The sequence below is a fragment of the Drosophila mojavensis genome, unplaced genomic scaffold, assembly GCF_018153725.1.
Source record: "Drosophila mojavensis isolate 15081-1352.22 unplaced genomic scaffold, ASM1815372v1 contig_16, whole genome shotgun sequence".
Taxonomy (NCBI): Eukaryota; Metazoa; Arthropoda; class Insecta; order Diptera; family Drosophilidae; genus Drosophila; species Drosophila mojavensis.
The window spans coordinates 975,571-1,000,892 of record NW_025318693.1 but is presented as its reverse complement, the minus strand read 5'-3'; the positions used below and the strand labels follow the sequence as shown (position 1 = coordinate 1,000,892).

At 40.4% G+C, this 25,322-nt stretch overlaps 1 protein-coding gene across 2 annotated transcripts; it reads right to left on the bottom strand.

Moving 5' to 3' along the window:
• Window positions 1–7,520: 7,520 nt before the first annotated feature.
• On the bottom strand, window positions 7,521–15,845 carry LOC6573819 (protein hunchback). Of its 2 annotated transcripts, none has more exons than XM_001999842.4 (2): window positions 15,191–15,845; window positions 7,521–10,612 (listed from the first exon to the last, which is right to left on the bottom strand). In XM_001999842.4, exon 2 carries the CDS (start codon window positions 10,596–10,598, stop codon window positions 8,145–8,147), a length of 2,454 nt encoding a protein of 817 aa, XP_001999878.2. In that variant the 5' UTR covers window positions 10,599–10,612; window positions 15,191–15,845; the 3' UTR covers window positions 7,521–8,144. The 2 variants fall into 2 exon arrangements, with proteins under 2 accessions (XP_001999878.2, XP_032589408.1); XM_032733517.2 differs by lacking the exon at window positions 15,191–15,845 and adding an exon at window positions 10,917–11,037.
• Window positions 15,846–25,322: the final 9,477 nt, after the last annotated feature.

Genomic DNA, 25,322 nt, shown 5'->3' with positions numbered 1-25,322 from the left:
TTTGGATTTTTCTACCCTTGCTTTGTATGTAGTAAATAGTGGATAGGGCGGGATGAAAGTGAAAATTACGTATATGTGTGTGTGTGTGTGTGTTTGACATTTTTAAAAATATAAAAGTGTTATAACGCGTGAATGACAAAAAGGGGGGAAAACGATATATGTTTGAGGGTTGGAACTATGTAGAAGCAAAATGGCGGCAAAGCAGGCATAGTTGTGTAAGTAAGTCCAGTTACAGATTCTGATAATCCAAATTTTCATGAGTATGAGTATCAGTAAAAGGAGTTACTTACTAAGAATAAACCTATTATATGGACAGCACTTCTACAAGTTGATTTTCTAAGTAGAATTGAGCTAATGTTCAAAATTTTCAGAATATTTCAATATAAAAGAAAAATGAAAAGGAAGTTAGCAGCGCGACACATTAGAACGAGAAAGTTCAAAATGGTTCAATCATTTTTAGAAAAGAGCCCAGGCTAATGTTTTCAAGTATATTAATTGTAATATTTAAAAATTATTTTAATTTTAATATTTGTAGAAGAAATTTTAAAATGTTAAGCTTAGCTGATCGATTTCATATGTTTTCCAATTTGCTGAGAGAAGGAACACACCTTTATTTCAATGACCTTATGCTTTAGGCTTCACTTATTCCAAGTACAGTATATATTTTGATTTTTTAAATTTGGAAAAAAAAAAAAAAATCATGTCGAAAACTCTAATTTATACTTAGAAGTTTTTCTAACTATGATTATATTATTAAATATTTTTATATATATTAAAAAAATATATTTGTAGTCTCTTAATTTTATAGTCAATATTAAAGATATATGAAAAATATAATTTATAATATAACACTTTTAATCATAATATCCAACATCATCAAACTACACAATTTTATTCTTGCGTGGCAAATAAGGTGAAGAACTACGCAATTATCGTGACTAATTAATCTCGACTTGTAACGATAGCAAGCTGGATAAATGAAAGCAGATGTTTCTGTTGACAGCCACCACCGAAACGGCTTATGATTGAGCCCAAAAAAGGGTTAAAATGTAGAAAAATAACACCTCATTCGGAGGGTACTGAAACAGCTCAGAATATTGGCATAAAAGGCAGCGAAATGAGTTCGTTGCGCTGCGCTGATTTGGCAAAAATCAATGACATTTGCAAATGTGGCAAGCTGAGATCTAGCCACAATTCAATTGAATTAAGGAGCAGCTGGAAATTGTGTCTAGACGCAGACAATTGAATGAATGTGGGCAAAATATGTGCAGCATAATGGCTGCACTTCACGTAGAACAAATAGAAGCAGGCGACAGCTCTGATGGATGCGGTTGCAGGCGTAGGCGACACCTGGCTGCTGAGTGAAAGGCTTGCGATTTGCTCGGCCTGGAATTGGGATGGGGCAGTGGCACATTGCACATCCCAATTGCAACGTGCCAGGCAGCCCAGCTCAAGGGTAACCCAAAACCCATATCCGCCCATCAAATGTTTAATGTCTTGATATGTGAGCAGCAGTGACAACTTGTCGAGATTTGTGGGCCCTTGGCTATACCTTGACGGTATCGTTTAACACCTGTAAGTTGTTGCCCCAGCCTGATAATGATACCTGGCCAGAGCATGTCTAATTGCTCACATTACAGAACTCCAGCTGACATTTGCACTTCTCGCTGCACAAAGACCAATAAGTCGATCTACAGGCCAGACCCAAGTCTATCTGTACCAGATACCAGATCTATTCACATCTTTGTCCAAAAGGAAAAGTATCTGTTACTGAAAGATACAAAAAACAACTACCTGTTTTTTATTCACATGACAAAAAAATGAGAAGGAAAAAAAAAACAACAGAGGCTAAAACTGGCAAAAAATATCGATTTATTCGGTATTGTGAAAAGGTTTCCATGGATGTTGCAACCCTCCCCGAGTAGGGGATGTTTACTCTACCCACCCTATTTGCAGCATTTGCAGTTTTTCTGCACATATGAAACCATTTTTTGTTTATTTTTTGTTCTTTTTTTCAGGCACTTTTATTTACTTATGTTCTTTTTTCCTATATTTTTATTGGTCGTAATCGCGTTTTTTATGTGCGAAGCGTGAAATTGTTCGCTTCTGATTGTGCAATAGGCGTTTTTTGACTTTTCGGCTTGTGTTGCAAACATTTTGATTGGTTGTACAGGATCAACCAGGGGGATGTGATATATGCTAAAAAAAACTCGTATATATATGGGCTAAGAGATGATAGATGTGAGGATATAATAGGTATAGGAATGGTATAATGTAATAATATAATTTCTATAATAAATTTCTATAATCTAATTTCTAATAGTAAGGATATGTATTCTATTTAAGATCTAAAGCTTATCGGACTTTTCCATTTGCTGGGTATGTTTTATTTTCGAGACGTCCAGCCTGAATGGTATCCCAGGCATCTACGATTACTCTGTTGACTCGCCGACATCTGCGTCGCCGGCCTAGCGTAAATATAGCATCTAAGTAAAGGCTGCAAAAAATAAAGAGGAAAAAATCTCTCTGTGTGTGTGTGTGTGTGTGTGAGGATACAAGAAAATCGAACTCAATCGAGTAGCCCACACAATTTTGATTGTTTGTGCGCGGCAAATGTAGCAAACTGTCCAAACGAAGGCCGCCAACGGCTGTCCAGTCCACGGCATTGTCTGTCCAGTGCAAATAGTTGAGGACAACGCCACGGCGGACTACTAAGTAGGACGCGTGTGCAACCCCCACAGACACACACACACACACACATATACAGAGACACATAGACACAGACATGGACAGGCTGAGGCAAAGGGCATCAGGCACACGCTGCTGTCGTTTATTTCGACTTCCTTTTTCTCTATAACGGATGCTGGACATTATCGATGGCACAGCCAGTCCAAAACAACAACAACAAAGAGATTCCTTTTTTTTGTTCCATGCTGCATGCATACGAATATATATACATATATATGCATGTGTATATGTATAAATGGCTATGTATATTTTTAACCATTGTTATTTTTCGTTAACTAAAGTGCCATCAGGGGCAGATGTTTTTTCTATCTTCGAAAATGTTCATCATGTAGGCGATTCTAGTTTTTCCATCTCCCTCCCACTCCAATACAAATATACATACGCCTATATGTATGTATGTATGTACATCCCTAGCATTCTGATTCCGATTTACATGTGAAGTGTGGACTGTGTGGAACTATAAACATTTTTTTCTTTTTAATGCTGAGTGGATTTGGTGTTTCATTTTTGTTTTTTGTTTTTGGCAACCTCATTGGGTTAGTGGGTATCTACGGGTGTTACCACCTTTCAGCATCATTCACATACACATACACACATACATATTAGTCAGCACCCGGCCGGCGTTTCGATTCAGTTTTGCATATTTATCACAGAATGTGTTGCAATTAGTTTTGGTTTTTGCACTTCAATTGAATTCGAATTTCAATGGCGCACTCATGGAGGTAGAGTAATTAGTTCCCCAATCTCAATAATGGAATGCACAAAGAGGCCCCTACATAGAATGCAAGTTTTAAATTATTGCCACAAAAAGTAAATTAAACTATTTTCAGTTTCAGTTTCTTTTCAGCCAAATGAATTTCGAAATATTTCATGAACGGCAGTACTTTTAAAAGACGATCTATTAGTCTAACTTTTAAAAAATATATAATCTTTGCCTGATTTATTTGTGTATCCCTCGCTGAGCCGAGGGAAATTATTGTAAAATAAAAACTCCTTCGGCCTGTTAACAAAAAGAATCTTTTTGTTTTTATCCCATAAAAAATTGTATATGCTCCATGAACATAAGCGGTGGCACGCCCAGTTCTATACCAAGTTGTAATGTTTTTCGTTTTATAGCGTTTATAAGCGATAGATATAATTTAGCTCATGCCAAAACACTCACCTGGCTGAAGCGTTGGCATCTTTAGGTCTGCTTGTTAACGGGGCCTATTTAAAAATTCGTTCCATCTACCAACACATGGGCTCGATGATGAACGGACCTTGGTCAGCTGTTGGACTGGTTGAAGAAGCGAAAGTGGTTCTTGGACCGTGCGCAATTCCAGTGAAAATTGTTTACAGAAATAAATTATCGGCTATTCAGCAAATCCTTCGGCGGCGTGTGTGTGTGTGTGTGTGTGTGTGAGTTAGGATTGGTTTGCATGAATAGCGAGGGATATTGTTAGGTGCCGATAGACGGCAGCACATGACGTCATGCTCAATGGATCAGAGCCAGGCCATAATTGGCTACAGATGCTGGTCGAAGGCAATTTTCTAATAATAACGTGTAGACCTTAACAATTCCGTTCCATCTCGTCTCGTCTCGTGCTGAATGTGGGCGCCGTCTCTGCGAAATGGCAGTCAGCAGCTACATAGCTCATCGGATCAGGCGGCAACGGCTGTTTGATAAGGGCTCGTGGTCTGCGACCTGGCGGGGTGTATTGCCAGCCATCCAGCGTCTCATGGTCCATGGTCAAGAGCAGTTATAAATGGTGAGTGTATCGCTGGCATTTAACGGCACCCTTGCGTGTGTTAATCAACTGAACACCCACACAACGTGCACATCGAACCCACGCCCCCATCCCTCTGTCCCTGTCCACTATCCAGCTAGTGTGTGGCATTACGCCCCCTCCCAGCTGCCCATGCAGCGCTGGCTAGTTTTGCCATAGTGAAAAACCTTGTAACACTTTTCGACTCAACTTCCTTCCAGCTCCGTCGAATTATTTCGGAATTGTTAGTTGGCTTATTTTTAGCTGTTGAGCATCTGACGCGTCTAAAAATGGCTACCCACACCCTAGACCAAGTCCAGTCCAACCCTACATAACCCCAACCACAATCCAGACTCAATATATTCAATATGGCGTGCGCTCTGTGGATTTTTTTTGTACACTTTATTGTAGTTGTCGTCGCAGTTGTTGTTGTTGTTAGTAGTTCCGGGGGTGGTTGTGACTGTAAATACCTATTTTATGTTCAGCCCTGTGGGAGATTTTTTTCGTGGCATTAATAATACTTTCATGTTTACCATTGTGTGCTGGCTGCGGTTCTTATGTAGATTGTAGGATAAGCCAGACGATATATCGTATATATAAATATAAATTTATATATATTTGCTTGAAGGGTAACAACAAAATGGAGGCATTTTAGTTCAAAGTTAGGCCAACTCTTCTTTCGTTCTCTAAAAACTTCATTAAAATAAAATAATTTTCTTATCAAATATTATCATGGAAAGTCTGTGAGAGAAATAGTCGATTTCATTAGCATATATCTGAAATAATTCCTTTATGATATTTTAAAAATGAAAACAAATATATATATATTTCACATAAGTGAACATCAAATTCTGTCTTTAATTCCTGTCTTTAGAACTTAGAGGAAGCTCAAAATGCCCAAGCGGATTAATCGAATTCACGGAAATGGAAATCGTAATTGATTTTTATGTATATTGATATTTATGTATATGGACTAATAGCCAGAGAAAGAGGAACGGATCTATATCAACACGGCTTATACATCTAATTAGAAATCTACATATATATCATATGGACTTGAGTACACAATACTATAACTGTAATATTATCCCTCCCACTATTACTAGATGATTTCATGTATAATAAATAAAAGATATTTCTAGATATGATATTGGAACTATGAAATGAACATTTAAAAACTTTATATTGATGTCAATTCCCTTACATTATGAGAAAATTGCTTTAGCCTAAAAGACATTTTGATTTACAAAACCTTTCGCTACAAAAAACGCACAAGAATTTTGTAGCTAAAGGTGCAAAATGAGCAACAGCTGCTAGAAGAGAAGAGGGAATTGCAGTAAATACAATAGAAACCGGAAAAATGGCGCATGCGCAACATCTCAAACCGAAAATTACACCTTTTAAATGGTCAGTCAGTCAGTCAACGACCATTCGAGACTGTGGGGTATCCTCGGCGACCCCGGCTAGTTTTACTTAAAAGAGATTCGTCTTTCTATTATGCTCCGAGTTTTTTGTCTGCGAACCGAACAATGGCCAGAAGGATGGGAACAATACCACAAGCCGAGATAAGAGCTGGCAAACAAGACTAGGGATCGACCGAGCATCGTTAGGCAGCAGATTGAGGTTAAGATTCTGTGCGGCAGATAAACATCTTAGAGCTGCGCTTGCGCTTGCCACAAGCCAAAATAGAGAGCCGACTGTCCAGTGGGTTATTAGCAAATTACGTGCGCTCAAATGGACAAGAATCTGGAAATGTTCGACTAAAGGGATATGCAAAATCTTATTTCAGATTAGATCTTTGGGTTGTTGACCAAATATCAGCTGGACCACCATAAAATTTTTACATGAACTTACAGACAATATTTTCTAAACTCTATTCTAGGCGGGGCCCCATTTTGAATTTAATTTCTATCTATCATAAATATCAATTATTGCAGTGTGGGTGCACAGTTTTAATGAGGGAAAAACGGAAAATTAAAAATATTGAAAACTATCTAATGAACAAATATTCGAGCTATGTCGTGTCTATCCCACACTCAAATCACTTGCAGCCAATCAGAAGCCAGCTGGAAAAACTATTTATAAAACGCCCAAAAATGCGCCAAGGGATCGAGGGAAAGGAAAATTGGTTTTCCAACTCAAGAGCACGCGCCATTTGTAGGCAAAGCGTGTGCGACGCATGCGCAGTTCCGAGTGAACTCCCCAAGCGATCCTCGCGATCGTCGCCAGATCCCTTGAAAGGCGTTGCCCATGAGCGTGTGCTCATGAGCGTTTCATTATTATTATATAATTTCCCCCCTCTCAGCTCATATGCCATGCGAATTGTGCGTTTTCACGCAAAATGCCAGACAATGATCGATCAAGGGAAGTACTTAAGCCTGGACGATCCTCACAGCTATTTCTCTCGCCAGGCCAATTTGCTCGGGTCACCCGCACAGTTTTTTCACTTAATAGCCCGAGCATTTAGCCCATGATGGAGCAGTTTTTCAATTAACCGTTACACCACATTGTGTGGCTGTTGTGTAGGCGAAAATTTCCATAAATCATCTTCCGGAAAAAGCCGCTGACATCTGGCAACGATCATGAAACTATAGAATCTTATATATGAATTTCTTTATATCGCATATTATTCTTTATTCAATATTACATAAAAACATTTGGGAAACTCTATTTATTTGTAAGTATTTTACTATACAGGTGTTTCTTCACACTGGGATTGTATATTACAAGGTCATTCAAATATTCTGACCTTGATTTACATTTACAGCTAGAAACTAATTAAACTTGAATTTTGATCCATTTGCTCAGATTGCGCATAATATTTTGTAAATATTTGTTTATACAATACACTTAATATATCTATGTTTATTCAATTTAAAAATCGTGGGCATTTACACATTTTTGTTGAAAATTTCGAGTTGTAAAATCTCTAGATTTGTACTTCTTTTTGATCGATATCAAAAATATTGTCATTATGCCGAATGAGTTAAAGGAATAAAAAATAAAGAAAATCATAAAAACTTTAAATTATTCTTGAAAAATTGTTCGTTTATTGTGGCTTGACTTAAGACTGAAATTAGGCTAACAAAATACTGCAATATCAATGAAAAGAGAGCACTCGCTTATTTTTCTTCTTCTTTTTTTTTTTAAGACTAAACATTTATTATGTAAAGAAAATATAATAGTTATACACTAATCGCTGCTGTGTAACTGTGACTTTGGACTGATTGCTTACGAATTAAGTTAAGTTAATGTCGACTTAAACTAGGAATTTTTAAACCTTTTTCACGGTTTTTGTTCGGTTTGTGATGTTAGTTTTTGTTTTAGCTTGAGTTTGCTTTCGTTCGCTGGAAATTGAAAACTGAAAGCTGAAAGGATACAGAGAGTAGAGAGAGGCTAGCAGAGAGAGGGGATAGTTACTACATAGTTGCATTAGATCTACAGTTAGAGCTAGACACGAATCTATGGGGCTGTGGGCTTAGGTCTAGAGTTAGTTGGTAGCGTTTTGGCGCATTTTTGGCTTATGTACAATTCTCGACAACAAAATGAAAACTTAAATTACGAATATATACAATTTTGGACAACGAAATATGTTAATAATAATAAAAATATCTAATAACAATATTGTGGGCCGCCGGCGCTGAGTGGCTCTTAGGAGTGCGCATTACGGGCCATGTGCACGAAGAGGCCGACGGGTCCGTCGCACTTCTCGCCGCACATGTTGCACTTGAAGACGTCGTCGCAGCTGTGATACCCCATGTGGATTGTGTAGAGCACAGCGTCCTTGAAGTAAATATCACAATACTTGCACTCGTATATGGCCGGAGCGCTGCTGCCCGTGGATGTGGCTGTGGATGAGCTCGATACGGTGGCGGAGGTGGCAACGACGGCAGCTGGAGGGGCATTGCTGCTGCTGCTGGCATTCGAGCTATTGCCGGAGCTGGAGGCCGTTGAGCTGGCGCTCGTGTTGGCCTGCGGCACACGGCCCGTTTCCATGGACTCATCCGCGGAGCTGGCACCAGAGCAGGGATCATCCGCCAGCTGCTTGTTGGCGCTGCTGCCGGCAATGGGCGACGAGGCCGTGGGCAGAACACTGGGCGGCAGTTTCAGTTGCTGCTCCGGCGATGACATCGCAGCCGATTTCAGCTGCAGCAGCGTGTCCAGCTTGAGGACACGACCTTTGCGGCGGGAGGTGCTGCTGCTGCTGATCAGAGGTGTGTCATCGTCTTTCAGCTTCAGGTTAATGGCCATGTGGCCACAATTGCTGTGGGGCTGAGGCTCCTCCTTGACCGGAGTGCCTTGTGACAGATCCATAGCTGAGTCCACGGATTTGCGCTCGAAATCATCATCATGCTCATCCTCCTCGTTGTCGCTATGCGGAGGCAATTGCTGCTGTTGCTGCTGCTGCTGTTGCTGCTGTTGGTGTTGTTGCTGTTGTTGTTGCTGCAACTGATCACGCATGCGCGGCGACAACTGTGCCAGAACCGCTGCCTGCTGCTGGGCAGCGAGCATCTGCAGATTGAGATTCCAGTAGGGGAAGAAGGCCATGTTGCGGTTCTGCTGAAGCAGGCTGGCCAATGGCGGCAGCAACGCGCTGGACAGGCTGGGCGCCTGCTCAACGCTGGCCACGCTCTTGGCCGGCGACGGTGGGGAGACGGGCGCCACAGCTGCTGGTGCTGATGTTGTGGCTGCTGCGGCTGCAGATGGGATGGGAAATCCTTGGAGCGCGGCGGATAGCTGAGAGGTTGCGCTTGGTGGCAGCACAGGCTGCTGCTGTTGCTGCTGCTGCTGCTGTTGTGGCTGGGGCTGAAGTTGTTGCTGCTGGTGCTGCTGCTGTTGATGGGAGGCAGCTGATGCAGCACTGCTCCGCTTGCTGGAGCCGCCACAGCTGGAGCTGCTGCCCGAGAAGGACTTGCTCTTGGGTCCGCGCCGTGTGCCATAGACATCGATGACCAGGGAGGGATTGGGCGTGCCATCCTCGTCCAGCACCATGCCGGGCTTGTGGCCATACTTGCGCAGATGCAGCTTGAAGCTGTGACAGTATTTAGTGGCATAGTCGCAGTCGGCACAGCGATACTGATAGACGGAGCTGTGCGACTTCCGGTGGGAGTTTAGCATGGACTTGTTGACGCAGGTGTAGCTGCACTTGTCGCACTGGAAAGGCTTTTGGTTCTTGTGCTTGCGAATGTGGTACTCCAGATGATGCTTGAATTCCGTCACAAAGGGGCACTTGGCGCACTGCAGAATCTTGTCGGGCTTCATGTGGGTGCGCGTATGCGCCCAGAAGTCCACCTTGGTGATGGCCACGACGCCGCACGTCTTGCACTTGTAGTTCTTCATCTTGCCGTGCGAGTTGTAGATGGGCATGCGTATGTTGCTGTCGTCGTCCTCGGACTCGGCCATGTACTTCATGTCCTCGCTCGAGTTCGACATCAGATCGTGCTCCTTCTCGGGCTCCACGCTCGATTGCTGTGACTTGGCCGGCGACTTGGGCGGCGTCACGTCCATTGGCGGCGTCAGCGCCTGCAGCTTGTCGCCGGTCTGTATGACCGTTGCCACCGCCGTGGGCACGGCTGTGGGCGTGGGCTGCGGACTGGGGCGCATGCTGCTGGCATAGTAGTGCTGCATGGGATTTGGCAGACCCGGCGGCGTCAGCGGATTGAAGCCGCCCAGTGTGAGATGATGATGCTGCTGCTGCTGCTGCTGCGCTGCCTGAAAGTGTTGCTGGTATTGCTGCTGCTGCAACAATTGCTGCTGGAGTGTGCTATCAAAATGTTGTAGGCTGTTCTGATCATTGTTGCTCGGCGACGGCGTCATGGCAGCCGCACACATCGTATCCATTGGCTGCTGATGCTGCTGCTGCTGCTGGTGCTGTTGCTTGAGGTATTGCTCTAGCTGAGTGCCAGGTGCATTGGGTGAGGGCAGCGGCGATTGCCTTGGGCTGCTCGCTCCGCTGTTGCTGTTGCTGTTGCTGCCATTGTCGTGATGGTGACTGTGGTGATGCGACATCGGCTCCTGCTTGATGTTGGCGGCAAACATGCTGCTGTACCAGGCATTGTGCTGCTCGTAGTTGGGCGCCGCGGTGCTCGTCTCCCAGTTAGGCATGTTGCTGGTTACGGCTGCAAAGGAAGGAACAAAGAGCACACGGTTAAGATTGTAATTTGAATGTATGTGGTCAGTGCGCCTGCGTCGAGTTTTTTATGCTTTTTGTCTCAATTCCTTTTTTTTCTTGTTCTTGTTTTTTGTTTGCTTTTTTTCCAAGTGTTTTTATTTTTGCCACCCCTAAGCCAAGCGTGCCACCCTGCTGCTAGGAGAGAGCGTGTAGCGGGGTGGCAATTTGAGTGAGTTTTGCAGAGGACAAAATGGCTGGTGAGGCGGACGGGTGTGGGGTGGTACGGGATATCCTTGGGTAATTGGTCTCACCTAGCGCTGCTCGTGCTACGGATATTCGTGTTATATATTCCAATTATTGCGTTTGTGATTGTGCTGCAGTGGATCTGGAGCGGATGCTGTGTGTCTGGTCGCTGGACGAGCAAATTTGTGACTGACTGTCGGATTGCAAATGGTCGTTGCTTATATTTGGGCCAGGTAGGCGACACACGCGTCAAGGGATTAGATGGGAAAAAGGTGAGCGAAAGTCAGGTATCGGGTCGCGGAGTCGCGAGTCGCGCACTCACCTCAGCTTCTTGATCCATTCAAACTGGATTAGAGCGGCAACAAAAACAAAAGCGGAAAAATGCAAACACGAGAAAAAAGAAGAAAATTACGCGCATTGGATTTGGATGATCCGGGCCGCGAAACTTAAGCTATGCAGATTAGAACACAAAACGCAACGAGTTTTCCCCTCGCACACGGCACGCAGTGGATTAAAGTTAATCAGCGCGAGCAGCCAGGAGCGAGCATCGAGGATTGGATTAGAAGGCGCAGCCTGCGACGACGAATTTCACGTTTAATAATAAAAAGCAAAAGGATTTAAGTTAATTGTCGGCACTACGCGGTATATGGTTGAGTAACTGTATATATAACTGAATATAGTTAGGCATATATAGAAAATATATATTTGCATAAATCTGAACAGTCCACAGCTGGCGAATTTGTCAGCTTGGGCGATTATCATTATTAAACGGTGCATTTTAGTTTGCAATTTGTTATCATGGAAAGCACATAAATTTCTTTTTAATAGCAATTAAATTATTGTTATTTATGCAAGTTTATTTTAATGAGATATTTTTGAAAAGCTGCACGCGAAATTTCATTATATTTCGTTAAATTTCTATAAAAAGTTCGTCAAAGCGATCATAGAACGCAAATAGAATCCCAAAAGCCAATGCCAGAGAAAAAATTAAATCAAAATAAAAATCAACATTTGTATACAATGGGTATTATACGGATTCTACGAATTCAACTCAATGCAATTCTCTTTTTGCAATAAAAAAAAACTTAAAAACTTATTATGAAATCTGAGATATTTGGTATGGCGAAAATAGCGAAAATCTTATATATATTAACAAATTCTTTTGTAAATCTGTTAACTTTATAAATACTCGAATCTAAAAATAGTCTTATTTATTTTTAACAATTTTTTAAATTTCAATCTAATTAGTAATTAAACAGCCCGCAAAATATCGTAAATAAATTTTATAAACAGAAAGAGATTTATTTTTTGTTAAACATTCTCAGAATTTCTATTTATTCAAACCTTTTACCAGCTAATATGAAGAAGCCATTTAATAATCCCAAATACATATATATATATATACAAAAAATAAATGTATTTTTCTGGAATCGCAGAAATTGATATTTAATAACCCAGTGAAACTTGTATATGAATATGAAATATTTCATACCAGAATTATTTTTTGCTTTCAAATGCTTGGTTAAGAGCTCTCTATTTTTGCTTCTATTTTTTGTTGTTTTTGTTATTTTTATTTTAGTCTTTACTTTGATTTGCGTAGTTTTGAAATATACCCAATAAATTTTCTATATATTTTTTGGTTTTCTTTTTTGTTGTTTGCACTTTTCCTATTGCAATTTCACTGCAGTTGCCGCATTTTTGGCCAATTGTTTGTGCTTTTAAGTAAATATTATTAAAAACGCAAAACGTCAGCAGCAGTCGGCTCTTGGTAATGGCAACGCAGCAGGGGCGGCGGTGGGTGATGACATGGTAATTGGGATTGGAGAGTGCGGATCGAGCTGACTGCTAAAATATCTACAATACTTATGCATAATTGATGGTACAGGAAATTTGGCGCTGCAAAAGTTCTCTAGCAAAACAACAAAAGCAATACATATATACAAATACATATACATAAATATGTATATATTGTATAATGTGCTTAGCATATTTATTTAATTTAGCTAGTGATATTTTTAAGAACCCAAATTAATTGGCTTGTCAGTGCAACAGAAACAAAGAGGGAGAGGGAGATAGACAGAGACAGAGAGAGAGAGAGAGAGAGAGAGAGAGAGAGAGAGAGAGGGGAGAGAGAGGGGCAAGGGGAGAGGGAAAAGCTTACGGTTTGTCTACTTTTTTGCACATGCAACAACAATAACAATAGGAACAACAATAACAAAGCAAAAACTAAAGGCCAAGTGTAAAATTAATATTACGCCGGCTACATGCCGTGCAGGAGCATCAGCAGGAGCGGGCCAAGAGCGGGCCACGAGCAGGAGGCTTACAAGGGGTGGCGAGGTGCTGGGCAACGAGTGCGAAATGCAACGCAACCGAAACTGCAAAGTAAAGTAAACATGTGCTAGTCGTTTGGCCAACCCCCCTGCCCCAGCCTCCTGCCGGTTGCCTCCTGGTCCCGCCTTTGCATCCCCGTCACCCCACACACAACACAGTCGCTCCGCACACGAACCACAACCACAGCCACCGCCCCCTTTGGAAAAATATCATGAAAATGGCAAAAATGGAAAATTCAGACGCAGAAAATGCGCCACAAAAAATGTTTTTGTTGTAAATGTGTAACGGCAGGCGATGGGCCAGGGGAGGGAGCAGGCAGCGGGGGCAAACTGCAGCGTTTGTCGATGAATGTGCATTATAAAAAATTATTTATATATTTAGTTGTTTAGTTGTTGCAAAAGGCAATTTTAATTATGCATGAGTAAATAGATGTTTATCGCGCGCGTTTTAAGCAGAGAAACTGCATGGAAAATAGTCGAGGAAAAGTCTTTTCAATGCCAAGCGTAAATTGTCAAATGCAAAAAATTGATCATCTATTCGGTTCTTCTCTGTTCTATTGTCAGCAAACATTAAAAATATGCCAAAGCAGCTGACAATCATTTTAGCAAATAGTTGCCAAGAAAAGAACAAAAAAAGAAATGAATAATAAAAATAAATAAATATAAAATAGTTAAAAAGAAAACACAAAGAAAATATTTCTTTCAGTTTTCATTCGTGCAGTGAGAACTATTTTGAAATGCACTTTTGGCAGGCTCAAACAAAATGGACATTAAAAAATTGCACCGTTGACTTTGAATTATAGTTGAGTGTCTAAAATTAAATATTAAAAATAAAAAAAGGAAAAAATGAGAAAAGGCGAATATCAAAAGAAATTGCTAAAAAGCCATAGGACGGCGCGAAAGAAAGGCGGGCAAAAAATACAACATGCAGTCGGACATGTAAACAAATAAAATTAGCTGCCAGGCAACGAACGAGCGAACAGGGGGCAATGCTGCGCTGGCCGGGGAACGCCGGGTAGTGTCGGGGTGTGTGGGGGGAAGCCCGTGGCGCGGTGGGGCGTTGATGGGGTGAGGCCTGGCAAACTGCACGGGCAAAAAACAAGTTCGCCAGATCGGCTAAAAGCCAGACAGATTTTGAAATATTGTTTTAGAATTTTTGCTGTTGCATTTTTAGCAAGCGATATGTAAGCAAATGTATGTGTGTGTGTGTGAGTGTGGCTGTGTGTGAATGTGTCTGTGCGTATGTGTTTGTCTTTAAGGTTAGACACAAAAAGAAGAGTTCGACAACAACAGAAACAATCAAGTGAAAAAAAAAAACATTCGAAGACAGATTGAGTTTTATTACTAAGGGTATCCCCTTATATAGTATACTAAATAGTAATTAAAAGCTTAGCAAAACTAAAGCCAAAAGCATGTTTCTTTTATGTCTTTAAAGAAAGCTTTGTTCAAAAATATGACAAACCCATATGAAACATTTAATTTCGCTAATTTTCTCCTTAAAGAGGTTTATATGGAGTCCAAAAATAAAGCTAAAAAGTGATGTAAAACAAGATTATTTTACCCTAATTTCCTATTTTCAACATATATAATATATATTAAATATAATAAAAAGCAAGCTACACGACTTAACTCCAAATCCACAGCTAAAGCAATTGGAATATTTGAACATACAAATTTAGATAAAGATTTAAATCCATAATAACATTCGCATCATTTTTACTCTCTTAGACGTTATTTAGTTAAATCGAGCTTTATGTTTATCTGAATGCCTCAACATTTTGCGATTTGTGCTATTCCTTAGAAATACTATGCACTATTTAAAGGCGTTCCATTGTTTTTGTTTATTTCTCTAATCGCTGCACCGTTGCGGTGTGGAGTGCACTTTGCTCTCTAACTGTAAACCTATTACTATTGCTCTTGATTTATGTGCTGATTTACCGCCTGCTGAGCACGCCAAATTTTGAAGGCTAACTGAGAGATAATAATAATAGTGGAAAGTGATATTTACATACCTTGGGCGACTGTGGGCAAATCTCAAAAAGTTTTTGTCCGAAACGGGAATCGGGAACAGGAGCAGCGGCTGCTGCTTCTGCTTCTTCTCCTGGTGCTGCTGGCGTGTAAGCTCTCGCGCTCTCTACACTTGACCGCGGCACCGTTAAATCAAACAAAACGGCGATAAAAGTGCGTGCGAAACACAAACCGCGCACAGCACACAGGCGCACGTTCACACACACACACACGCACAGGGAGTCGTAGGAGTGTTGGTGTGTGGTGGCTGCTCCTTTTTGGTCGTTTTTATCTCTTTTTTTGTCTTTGCTTTTTAGCTTTTTTGTGCGAAGTTCGCGCATGTGCGAAAAAACTCTTCTGAAGGCTGGCCAATAATTTGTAAATTGTTTACGAGTGTTTAATATTTGTTTGCGGCTAGACTTAACACAATCACTGGCAGTTGATTTACTATGTAGTTTTTTATAGTGTTTTTGTTGTTGTTTTTTTGGGGGTTTTTTATTTAGAGCTACTGTGTTTTCGGTTTCGCTTTCGTTTTAGTTGAGACACTCGTCGTCCTTTTTGAGATTGCTGTTGGTTGCTCCAGAGCGACGTTCGGCTTATGCGAGGCACTGAGCACGACTGACACGGATTCCTGCTCAACTAGCACTAGTCATAGCTGAAAATCTCCGCATAGTGCAGAGCTCTGGTCCAAAAGCCACTCAAATGCAAAAGAAACAAATGTCAAAAATGCACGAACAAAACCAAAAACACACACACAAAGTACTCACACACCAACACAACACAATCAAACAGAAACAGAACCACACTCACACAAACGCACACGCACAGCGGGTCGTGCTGAGAGCCAGAGAGCGGAATATGCTCGAAAGAGCGAACTAAATTACAACGGTACAAGCAAAAACGCACTCAAAACGGCTGCTGGCTGTAACAGACTCAATGGCTCTGAGTGCTGTCCGCCCCGTCCCCATAAACGGCGTGCATTGACTGGTCGCTGCCTCCCCAAGTGCTCTCTCTGTCTCTCACCGTCTCTGTTTCTCTGTCATCCTGCCCCGCTCGCTGTCCCTCTCGCGCTCCCTCACCGAATGCTTCTTCAGCGAGCGCACTCTCTTCGTCCTGATGCACGCGTCTAATACGCATCCTTTGGCTACGCGCTGCATTTTGCTGCAGTTCGTAATTGCAGCTGTCGTTTATTTTTGCCAAATTTCGCTTCACTATTGATTATTGATTTTCGGTCATTTTCGTCGGCCTTTGACCGCTGGTACATAGAGCTCCATGGAGCTCTCATCCCCTGCACACGTAGGTGGGGGCGGTCGGCTGCTCGGTGTCCAACTTAAAGCCAACTAAACAATGCTGATGGAAAGTAACATGCAAGCAATAATAAAGCATGCTATGGAGCTTGTTGATGCGACTCATCAAGTGTTGTACTTTCGCTTTCAAAGGACAGCTAGAAGCTTGTGCGCCATTGAAACTGAGATGATTGAGAGGAAATTAGAAAATGAGATAACTTGAATCATGGAATCTTCTTATAAAAAAATGTATTTAAATATATTTAATAAATCTATTAGCGAATTAAAAAATATATTGGTATGGAAGGTGTACTATATTTAGGGCATTCCTCTTTAATTCTTTCAATTGCATAAATTCAATATAGAACAATTTTACCAAACAAATTTCATGCGAGCGTTGTAAATGACATTTGCAATTTGTTGGCAATATTTACAAAACAAACGATGTTCGAAAACGCAAACAAAGCGCGAACAGTATGCAAATACATATGCGCAGCACACGCGCAGGACATGGCAGAACGCTCGCTGCGAGGCAGTGGCTGAACAGGTAGTTCGAGCAGAAGCAGGAGACGTGGCAGGGGCACTGCAGGCAGGCCTCGCATCATTGACGCTGTCAACCGGATTAGAAGTGCAACCGGACTTTGTACGCGGATTTGCGAGCACTGAAGAAAGGATTAAAGGTGCTGCTACCTGGACCGACCGCTGCGTTCATTAATCCCGCGATCTGCAAGCGAACCGCGGCTGCCGGGAAACTAGAGCAGCAGCGACAGCAGTGGTCCAGAGCCAGAGATTTAAAAGTGATTTAAAAGTTGCAGTGGGCGACTGCATAATCCAACATTACGCACCGTGTTGCAGGATCAGGATCAGTGACTTTGATCCTGATCCGAGTGCTGATCATGTGATTAGTGCTGCTTAAGGCGGGCGCGGGCGGGTGTGTGGAGCCGCTGATGCGCAAGTTATGTAAAGTTGTCGCAAAGCCAAAACAAATGTTCCTTAAGCCGCACTCCTCAGTCCTAGTCCTTAGCGCTTAGACTGCAAGTTCGCACATGTTCAGCGGCAGCGCGTCACGCTTGACCTTTTAATTGATGATCGTGATAATAACTGTCATCTAATTTGGCCCGAGCACTAAGTTCAAGTGCTCTATGAAAATGATACGCTGGCTTGGCCTCAACCATTGTTCACCCAATGTCAACAGACATCCTTGAGATTGAGTCTTAACATCCTTAGTCCCGCTTTTTTCTTCAGTGGCTGCGGTGGTGGTGGCTCGGGATCAAGATCTCATATGCAAATGCGAATCTTGCGGTTGGCTGAATTTCCATTGATGTGCCCATGCCCAGAGTTCCACACCCCAAAACGCTTATTTCAGACCTCATTAGTTTTGTTTGCATTTGGCGCACTTTTCAGCTGACCTCATCGAACAGTTCCTTGAGTTTTTAAGCTGATTTCATGCCATGGATGATGTGGCATTTTCTTTTGGATTTTTTTTTCTTTCTGTCTTTCGGGTTTGCTTGTCTGTATGTGGTTTCTTTTTATGCCCCTTAAATGATAATTAGTTTTTCAGTTTTGTATAGTTTTTATTTCTCCAAGTGCTACTGGACAAGCTAATTGAGATGCGATTGCTTGGTTGTGCAGGATATATACAGAATACCCATGAAATGCTGATAGAATGATCTAAAAGAAGTATAATTGTATAAATAAAGTATATGGCAAACTATAAGGAACCCATGTCCTGATTCATAACTCTTCTTTTGATATGACTTTTGTTATATTGAGTTTCATTTTTGTAAGAAATATACTTTAAAATTGTACCCATTGTTGCCTAAATAGAATCATATTCTAAGCTATGCCAGAATCACAATGTTTACATTGTAAGTGTCTGAAAATTGCATCGAAATAAATCAAATGACAAACTGCTCGCCAGAGATACGCCCACTTGGGTGAGAGGTGCGTCGTTGTATTCGCAGAAATGTTATGCTAAACAGCGGGCACGGACGACACATCCGTAAATCCTTTTTTAGCATGAAAAACCGAAGGATTAAAAAAGGAAACTAGAGCAACAGCGACCCAGATAGAAACAAACCCGACAACACAAACAGAAACTGAAACTGAACCAGAAACAGACAGAAAAACATGAGCATGGCGAAATAGTTGCTCTAATTTTGATTGTTTGTCCTAATGGCTACGCCGTAAAAGTAGCTGAAAAGCAACAAAAGCGTGAAGGACAACGCGAACATTGGTGCAGGACAATTGCCCGCTTCGGTGGCTTGGTGGCCGGGTCCGTGCTGTGTTTATGATTCCCACATCTCAGCAGTTAGATGATGCTTTCACATATTTTGCATGCACCCAGGCATGCCGTACCAGGTAATCAGCTACGGCCAATGGCTTAACAATGAAACTCACTGGAAAATCACGAGAAAGTTCCTCCGGACGGGCAGGCGTTGACGCCTCGAAATAAGTACAACTCGAGCATCTACTGCACTGAAGGCTCATTAGACTGCTCTAGTTATGATTGTCCAAGGACTCGGCGGCACCGCGGCGACTGTGAGCGACAGAGACGGTGCGAGGCAAAAAAGGCCGTGATCGTACTTCCGCGTAATGTTGTTTTTTAGAGCCGTGCAAAAACCATAAAACATTTAGTTTTTTATGGCCAGGACAAAGCAGGTAGTCCGATCTGATCCCAGGACTCTGGCTGTTTTGCGGATGCGGCTGCTGTTTTTTGTCCCTTAACCCTTTCACCATTAACAAAAAGAGATCTTACCAATTCTCTTGCTTTCTCTTTCCCTCCGTGTCCTTGCCAAATTCCTGCGAAACTGCCTACGCTATATATATTTGTGTGTGTGTGTGTGTTTTTTTTTTTTTTTGTTTCTAGCTAATGCCGCTGGCTTTGTATTCTTTATGATGCATCGGTTGTGTTTTTTATGACACCCATTGTTCCTCAACTCGCAGGGCGAAAGACTCGCACTTCCTTAACCCTTTGGCGAAAGTTCTTGGCCTGTTTGCCCGAACGGGTTAAATGCAAGTCTGTGCATTTTTTATGAGCGCTTTCAAACACCGTCCACTTCCACGAATTCAGTATCCGCTCATTAGCCATTCCAAAGGGTTAAGCTCGATGGGTTTCATTTTATGATTGCCCTAAAATTACTCGACAAATGAAATGAATTGCACTGTATTTACGATTGACAGAGCTGGACAATCGTTTGCCCGAGAAAACTTTTTCACTAGACTATAATAAAAAAAAAAAAAAAAAAAAAAAAAAAAAAAAGGAAAATATAGTTTTTTAATATTTATTATTTTTATTTCAATATTTTTTAAAAAAATTTAATTTTTGTTATTTGCAAAATGTGTATTAAAATATACTTCAAAATGCTTTTTAAAAATGGTATGCAGGAAATATATTGGGAAATATATAGAAGATATTTTATATGCATAAAAGACAATTTAAATTTTTAATTAACGAAATACTTTATATTGAATATTTTTTCCAAAATTATTTCATATATTATATGAACATATTAGCTCGTTTAGGCAGTCTTTTTAAGTTACAAAATTTATTTATAAATAAAAAAGAGAAAGAAAAAGAAAAAAGAAATTAATTAATGATACTTTATATGCTGTCTATTGTATAATACTTCGAGCCATTGCTAATTAGTTTTTGTTTTTTTTTTTTGTTTATTAGAGCTTGTAATAAATATAAAATTAAGATTAACTCATGAATTAGGTCCTGACAAAATAGGTAACTATTTTTTGTTCTTAAGAGAAAAAGAAACCTGAGCCAAATTTTATTTGAATAATAAGCAAAATCTGATTGACATAAATGGGAAAAGATTTATTACGTTGAATACTACTCATTTTAGGATCTGAAGTCTTTCTCGTTTTCTACATTTTATAAACAATCACAGAAATTATTAAATATTAAAAGAACTACCTTACTTTATTTTATTTTTTTAAGAAAGCAAGAAGAGTAAATGAAATCTTATATGTATATTCTGCTTAAAGTTATAAATGCTTATATCATTTTATATCTATATATATAAAAGAAAGTTGTGTAAAAGTGAAGACTGCTTATAACTTGATTTGGGCTGAACCAATTTTCATGGTTTTTGATTTGTTGGATTTGTCTCCGCAACGAGTTTAGTATAGGGTCTTAAAAATACTGAAAAAATTTGCCGAATACTTGAAAAACGCGGTTTTTTCCCCAAATGTTCAAATTTTTTTTATACCCAGTAGGCTTGGTAACAGTGACAGTTTTGACAATAGTGTAGAAGTAAATAAACAAATGTAGTCAGTCAGTCTACGGCACAGCCTCAGGCGAACCTGACTATTCATAAAAAAGCACATTTGTTAAAAAAAAAATTTTTGAAAAACAATACGCATACGGACAAAAGCAAAATATCTCGAAAGTTCAGGTAGGTATTGTTGAATTTGTTTTTCTCAGACATTATTTTTGTAAATAATTTATATTTGTATTTCTCGACATTATTTTTTTGTAAATAATTTTTATTTATATTTCTCGATTTCTCGATATTTTATGTGGTTTTGTGCGATTGTGCATATTCAGTATTACTATTAATGAAAATGCCGCGTCCTAGAAGATCTAATCTTTCCCAGCGGACCCATAATGCAATTAGGCTACGGAATACCGCGAGTCAATTATCTGACGAAGAACGAGAAAGGCGCCGCGTTAGTACCCAGCAAAGAAGGGCCTTAATTCGTGCTTCTCAAAGAGAGGCAGCCCGTGAAACGGCAATAAGAAATGGTTCAAGGATTGATTTGAATCGAGCAGCGTTTCGATATGATTGTACCATTGACTACAGCTTGAATCGTTTAGTTTGCATTGGTCCAATGGACGTTGTTTGCCAGCATTGTGGCGCATTGAAGTTTGCTGGTGAAACGCCCGGTTTGTGCTGCCTTAGTGGTAAAGTGACATTGCCATTAGTGGTCTCGCCACCAGAGCCATTGCGTTCCCTGCTTTATGGCGAAACACTAGAATCACGACATTTTCTAGCGAACACTCAAAAATACAATGCCTGTTTCCAAATGACTTCATTTGGGGCGGAAATTATTGAAGAACACGGATATAATCCGACATTTAAGGTAATTTACGTTAAAAATTTTATTTTCTTATTTGGGATAATGTAGTTGGTTAGATTTCTGTAAAAAGTGTTTGTAAATCTAACTATAACTATGGCTTTGAATGTAAAGATTCAAGGCCAGATTTGCCATCGCATTGGATCATTGCAACCTATTGAAGATGAACAGCACAAATTCTTGCAAATATACTTCATGGGCAATATGGAAGAGCAACTTGATCGGCGCCAAGAAATCAACACTGCGATGAAAAGAGCAATTCTCCAAGATTTGCAGCAAATGCTTCATGAACATCATGCATTGGTCAAGTTGTTCAAGACCGCTTTAGAGCGCATGCCAAGAGATGACTATAAAATAGTAATCAGAGCAGATAAAAGACCAGCTGGAACACATGAACGCACATTTAATGCTCCAACAATCGATGAAGTGGCAATCCTGATTGTTGGTGAAAGCTTGGAAGCACGCGATATTGTGCTTACACGACGCAGTGCTGCGCAACTACAAAGAATATCTGAAACGCACCGTTCATATGACGCTTTACAATACCCGCTGATGTTTTGGCAAGGAGACGATGGATATCACTTTAATATCAAAATGATAAATCCATTGAATGGTAAGATCAATCATTGTTTTCATTTTAACTTTATATATACATTTTATTCTGTTAAATCCTAAGCAGAGGGAAATCTATGATACACTGATTAATGCAATTAATGATGGAAATGGTGGCTTATTTTTTTTGGATGCCCCCGGTGGAACTGGGAAAACATTTCTCATGTCATTGATTTTGGCAACTGTACGTGCGAGATCCGAAATTGCGGTAGCAATTGCTTCTTCTGGAATAGCGGCCACATTGTTAGACGGATGCCGTACGGCTCACTCAGCGTTAAAGTTGCCATTAAATCTTCAAGCTACTGAACAACCGACATGTAACATTTCAAAACACTCCGCAATGGCCAAAGTTTTAGTAGCATCAAAAATTATCATATGGGACGAATGCACAATGGCGCACAAACGCGCATTAGAAGCACTAGACCGAACATTAAAAGATCTGCGCAATGACTCGAGATGTTTTGGTGGTTCAATGATTTTATTATCTGGCGATTTCCGACAAACACTACCAGTAATTCCAAGATCTACTGCTGCCGACGAAATAAACGCTTGCCTTAAAGCATCAAATCTGTGGCGATATGTAACCAAACTTCAACTGTCTGTAAATATGAGAGTTGCATTGTTGAACGATCTATCTGCTGATGATTTCTCGAAGCAGTTGCTGAATATCGGTAATGGCCGTATTCCTGTTGACGAAAGGAGTGGCTTGATTTCATTTCCTCAAAATTTTTGCAATTTCGTCTCCTCAAAAGATGAGCTTATCAACAAAGTATTTCCGAATATCATTGCTTTCCACAAAAATACTAAATGGTTAAGTGAGCGAGCAATTTTGGCAGCTAAAAATAAAGATGTGGATGACCTTAATTTTATAATTCAAAATAAAATCGTTGGTACTCTGTATTCATTTAAATCTATCGACTGTGTAACAAACGAAGATGAAGCCACTAATTATCCAACTGAATTTTTGAACTCCTTGGATGTGCCTGGTTTACCACCGCACAATTTACAACTGAAGGTTGGCTCGGTAGTTATCATGCTTAGAAATTTAAACCAACCAAAACTGTGCAATGGAACGCGTTTAGTAATAAGAAAACTGTTGAGCAATGTTATTCACGCGTCGATACTCAAAGGAAAATTTAAAGATGAAGTTCTTATTCCAAGGATTCCGATGATCCCAACAGATATGCCCTTTGAGTTTAAACGAATTCAATTCCCGATTCGTCTTGCCTTCGCCATGACGATCAACAAATCACAGGGCCAATCTTTGACTATTTGTGGCCTCAATCTAGAAAATGCGTGTTTTTCTCATGGTCAATTGTACGTGGCATGCTCACGTGTTGGCAAACCATCCGCATTATTTGTTCTTGCACCTGACCAAAAAACGAAGAATGTCGTTTACCACAAGGTGCTTGAATGAAAATCTGATTAATAAATTAATTAGAGTGTATCCCAACCTGAACAACATACCTTTTAATCATTTTTTACCTAGAAATAAGGGTAGGGCAATGCAACGCTTGCTGGGACTGCTAGTACATAATAATGTAATATTCAATAAATTCAAGTCTTTAAATCTTACAAAGGTCCGTTACATTATCGTTGTGATACCACAAATCATTTTACTTCTGGATTGACGGCCTGACTCCCTATCCGAGTGACCATTGGGTTACATTTGTAATGCGCCTGAAATGAATACCACTAAGTCGGCCTTGAATGTTGTTGCTGGCGCATTAGAATCCAAATGCATTTCAACAATGGGCAGCACAATTGTGGACTGAATTCGAGTCCGTTGTGCTAAATCCCGAGCTTAGACAATTGGCAATTTGAAATAAGCGCCAAAATGTGCTGAATCTCACCCCGAGTATATCCTCAAATTCTGACCATCACCATCTAATCAGGCCGGCCGGGCAGTTACACATTTTCACACTTTCGTGAACCCTGCGGTGCAGCGACGCCAACACAGAGCCAAAAGCGGATCGAGCTAGAGCTAGAGCGAGAGCGAGAACGTGAGCGGTGCCGGGGTTGGGCAACGGCTATTGGCCGCAGCTGAAGTTGACCCCTTGTCAACGTCCAGCAGAGGTTGAAATTAATGCGAAAACTGTGAATGTGTCACAAAAATTGCGTGAATATTCGGGGTCACGCATAAGACGCAGCTTCAAGAAGGCTGTCCGAGCTGCCCGAGCTACCAGAACTGCCCTTGCTGCATAGGGGTGGCCAGGGTCAGGACCCCGGGCAGGGGCTGCAATTTTCAAATTTATTGCTACACAAACAGCAATGCTCTAAATTGTAACGATTTCGATTCGCACACACACAGTCGAGCTGTAAAAAAGGATTTTCTATTCTATTGTTTTGCATGTAGAGAAATGGCTTTCGAGGATCGTGGGACTGCGGCTGCGGCTGACCCCTCGCCCCTAGCTTGACCTTTTTTCGTCTTGATTCAAAATAGTTGGCACATTTAAATAATTATTCATTTCCTCGATGGCATTCAGTCCACAATGGTCATCAGCGATTTCAGTGTTTCCATTGCAAATGGCATTTAATTGTTGACCCCGGCAGCAGCGTATCCATCGTCCAGTTTATGACCAAATTGTAACGGATTTCGGCAAAAATCAAATTAAAATTCTGCAGCTGCTTTAGGCTACATAGAAACTATTTTTCCAACGCACTTTATCAGAGTTTCAATTTAGAGAATACTAATGCTTAGACGACTTTTTGCACTCATTTTCAGAATGGGAAAATTTATACAAATTATATAGTTTTATGTTGTTCAAAATGTTACAACTTTCCAAACTGAACTTTTCCTTCATTCACTAACGTTCGTTCAATATTGAATTGATTTTCTTTCAGAAGAGTACAAATATACATGTATTTGTACTTTCGGGTACTTTTATGGTATACTCTAAAAATAACCATCTTTAAAAAAGGACATTTTATTTTTTAAATTGTGCAAAATTATGAATATCCTACATTCACCTTGAAATTAAAATATCGAAAATTAAATATCGAATAATATCAGGTTTTAGTAACGTAGAGCTATGAAAATAACAAATTTTCTTCTTATATAAGAATTAATGAATAACTTTTTTCATATTGTTTATACTAAAAAAAAAAAAAAAAAAAAAAAAAATGAATTTACAGAAATGCTTTACGTATT